General features: G+C 52.2%; 1 protein-coding gene across 1 annotated transcript in view; it reads left to right on the forward strand.

Annotated features, from left to right (window-relative positions):
* NPR1 (natriuretic peptide receptor 1) overlaps window positions 1-2,156 on the forward strand; it is a gene marked incomplete at its 5' end in the record, with an annotated part of 12,194 nt that extends 10,038 nt beyond the window's left edge. Inside the window, 2 exons of the mRNA XM_015571674.1 lie at window positions 996-1,087; window positions 1,242-2,156. Of these exons, the coding sequence (XP_015427160.1) occupies window positions 996-1,087; window positions 1,242-1,304 (155 nt within the window). The remainder of the gene's footprint in view (window positions 1-995; window positions 1,088-1,241) is intronic.
* Between the last annotated feature and the right edge of the window lie 640 nt (window positions 2,157-2,796).

Below are 2,796 nucleotides of genomic sequence, written 5' to 3' on the forward strand. Positions count from 1 at the left end.
GAGAGAAGGGGTGTGGGGACACCCGGTCAGTAGTCAGGAGGCCGAGGTCTGACCACAGCAGCCTGGGAAGATCTCCTCGAGGCCTCCGTGACCCCAGCGGGAAAACGAGGGTGGTGAGGTAAATAACCGACAGCAGTCGCTGATCGAGCGCTTCCCAAGTGCCAGGTTCTGTCCCCTTTTTGAAGGTTACATTTAATCCTCACAGCGGGGCTTTGAGATGGGCACTGTCCCTGTCAGCACGCTACGGATTAGGAGAATGAAGCCCAGAGAGTTAGTATGACTTCCCCAGGCAAGCACTCACTCCGGCATTCAGACCAGGCAGAGCCGGATCCAAACTCTGAGGTCCTGACCACTGTGCTAGACTGTCTAGAGCAGTGATGGCGAAACTTTTGAGCTCGGCGTGTCAGCATTTTGAAAAACCCTAACTTAACTCTGGTGCCGTGTCACATATAGAAATTTTTGATATCTGCAACCATAGTAAAACACAGATTTATATTTTTGGTATTTATTTTATATACTTAAATGCCATTTAACAAAGAAAAATCAACCAAAAAAAATGAGTTCGCGTGTCAGATGTGGTTATCCTAATGTCATAGGTTCGCCATCACTGCTCTAGAGCCTGGTGATGCGTGAGGGTGCTGTCCAATAGAACTTGCTGCAGTGATGAAAATGGTCTCTAATCTAAGCTGTCGGACACGGGAGCCTTTGTCACAGGGGCTATTGATCGCTTGAAATGTGGTCTTGCACCTGAGGCATTGACTTTGTACCTGTGTTGAGTTTTAATTAATTTAAGTGTGAAGGATGGATAGGTCACACAGCTCTCAGGTGCCAGCAGAGAGGCCAGTGTGGTCAGACACCCCATGGAGAGGGTGGGACTCTGATGAGGAAGCTTCCCGGACCAGGAAGGAGAGAGCATCTTTCTACCCCACAGTCCCTGATTTCCCCTGGTCCCTTCTCTTGCATCCCTCACCTTCCCTTCTCCTTATCCTCCTCAGCCCTGAAGATCCACCTGTCCTCAGAGACCAAGGCTGTCCTGGAGGAGTTCGGTGGTTTCGAGCTGGAGCTCCGAGGGGATGTAGAAATGAAGGTAGAGAAGGAAGCTCCTATCGTCACCACCTGTTGGGGTCCCAGAGGGGGCTGCCCTCCCTCAAGCCCCTTCTCAAGCAGCCACTTCCACTCCCAGCATTTGGCAAATGGGCTTGCCACTCCCCATCCCAACCCCCTCTTCTATTTCCCTCCAGGGCAAAGGCAAAGTTCGGACCTACTGGCTGCTGGGGGAGCGGGGGAACAGCACCCGGGGCTGACCCGCCTTCCCTCCTGGCCTCCCACACCTCCCTTCCCTGCGCCAGAGGTGACAGCAAGGGTCCAGGCCTCACCCTCGCCCACCGCAGCCCCACATCAAGAGAAGGGGTTTGAACAACTCAGGTGTGCTCACTGCAGTGGAGACCCCACATACCACCTCTGAGAGGACTGGTGTCGGGGGAGAGAACTCGGAGCTCACAGAACCAGAACAAAGCCCACCGCCACGCCCAGAGGGACCCACACCCTTATCCACCCTGACTGAGGCCAAGCTGGGGTGTGGGTTCCTGGATCCTCCTGCCCCTCCTGTGCCCTCCTCCCTCCACCTGGCTACACTGTGACTTCTCTGGGGAAGGGGAAGAGCCATCTTAGGGGGAATAGCAGAATAGCAAAAGGTTTTAGAGGTGAATCTGGGGTGGGAGGGAGGGAGTCCACAACTGCCACAAACACCCCCTATCTCCCACCACCCAACACTGGATACAGTGTGCAGGCAAGAGGCAAGGTATGGCGGGGCTGCCGGCCTGTATGCCTTGCTTCTCAACTGGGAGTGGAGACCATTAAAATCGGTATCCTAGTGAGAGTGTCTCTTCTTGAGGGAGAGGGTTGCCGGAAAACACAGCCACATTCTCCACCCCCTGTCAGATGAGACATGCTTCTCAGGCTGGGAACAGCCTACGCATTGCCCAGGCAGTGCATGCATCACTCTTGATCCCAGGAACCATTTCCACCCTAAGAGTTCTTGAGCTTTTGTTTCTGCGGGCTTATCTAACTGACACGCTACTCTACTCTAAATGAAAACAAGCCCTATTAACTCATTTAAAATAACTATAATAAACCCATCACATGTTAGTAACTTTTTCCTGCTTTATCAAGCACATTCTTAGAGAAACTGGCAGCCCTGGCCGGTGTCCTCAGTGGTTAGAGCATCAGCCCAGGCACCGAAGGGTCGAGGTCCCTGTCGAGGACATGTTTCCTCAGGTGAGGAGTAACAAAAAAGAAGAGAGAAAGAGGGAGAAACTGTTTTTTAACTGGCGATAGGTGAAAATGAAGATTTCAGTGACTAGTTTGGTGCTACTGCCTTGATTTATGCTAAGATACCAGCAGTTTCTCTCTCTCACACACACACACACACACACACACTGCTTTTTCACACTCAGCGCAAATAACACAGTCCATAAGGCAAATCATGTACTAGTAGGAGCATGAAAATCAGAAGCAGGAAAAGGGGTGAGGACTGAATGGAGAGCTCTCACATCTTTTGCCCCAGGAGGCCTGGGAGCACAGAAAAAGGGATGGGGTGGGAACATATGGATCCCTTTTTAATTCCATTGAGGTTTCGGGATTGTCCTCATGTCTCTCCATTCCCATGCCAGTGTAGACAACTGTGACTGATAGTTTGCAAAATGACTCTCCGCTGGGCTAAGGGCCCTCCTTGTCCCAGCTCCAGCAGCTCACCCCACCCCCTTCCTGAGAGGCAGGCAGGCAGGGATGCAGATG

Source organism: Myotis davidii, unplaced genomic scaffold, assembly GCF_000327345.1.
Source record: "Myotis davidii unplaced genomic scaffold, ASM32734v1 scaffold208, whole genome shotgun sequence".
NCBI lineage: Eukaryota > Metazoa > Chordata > Mammalia > Chiroptera > Vespertilionidae > Myotis > Myotis davidii.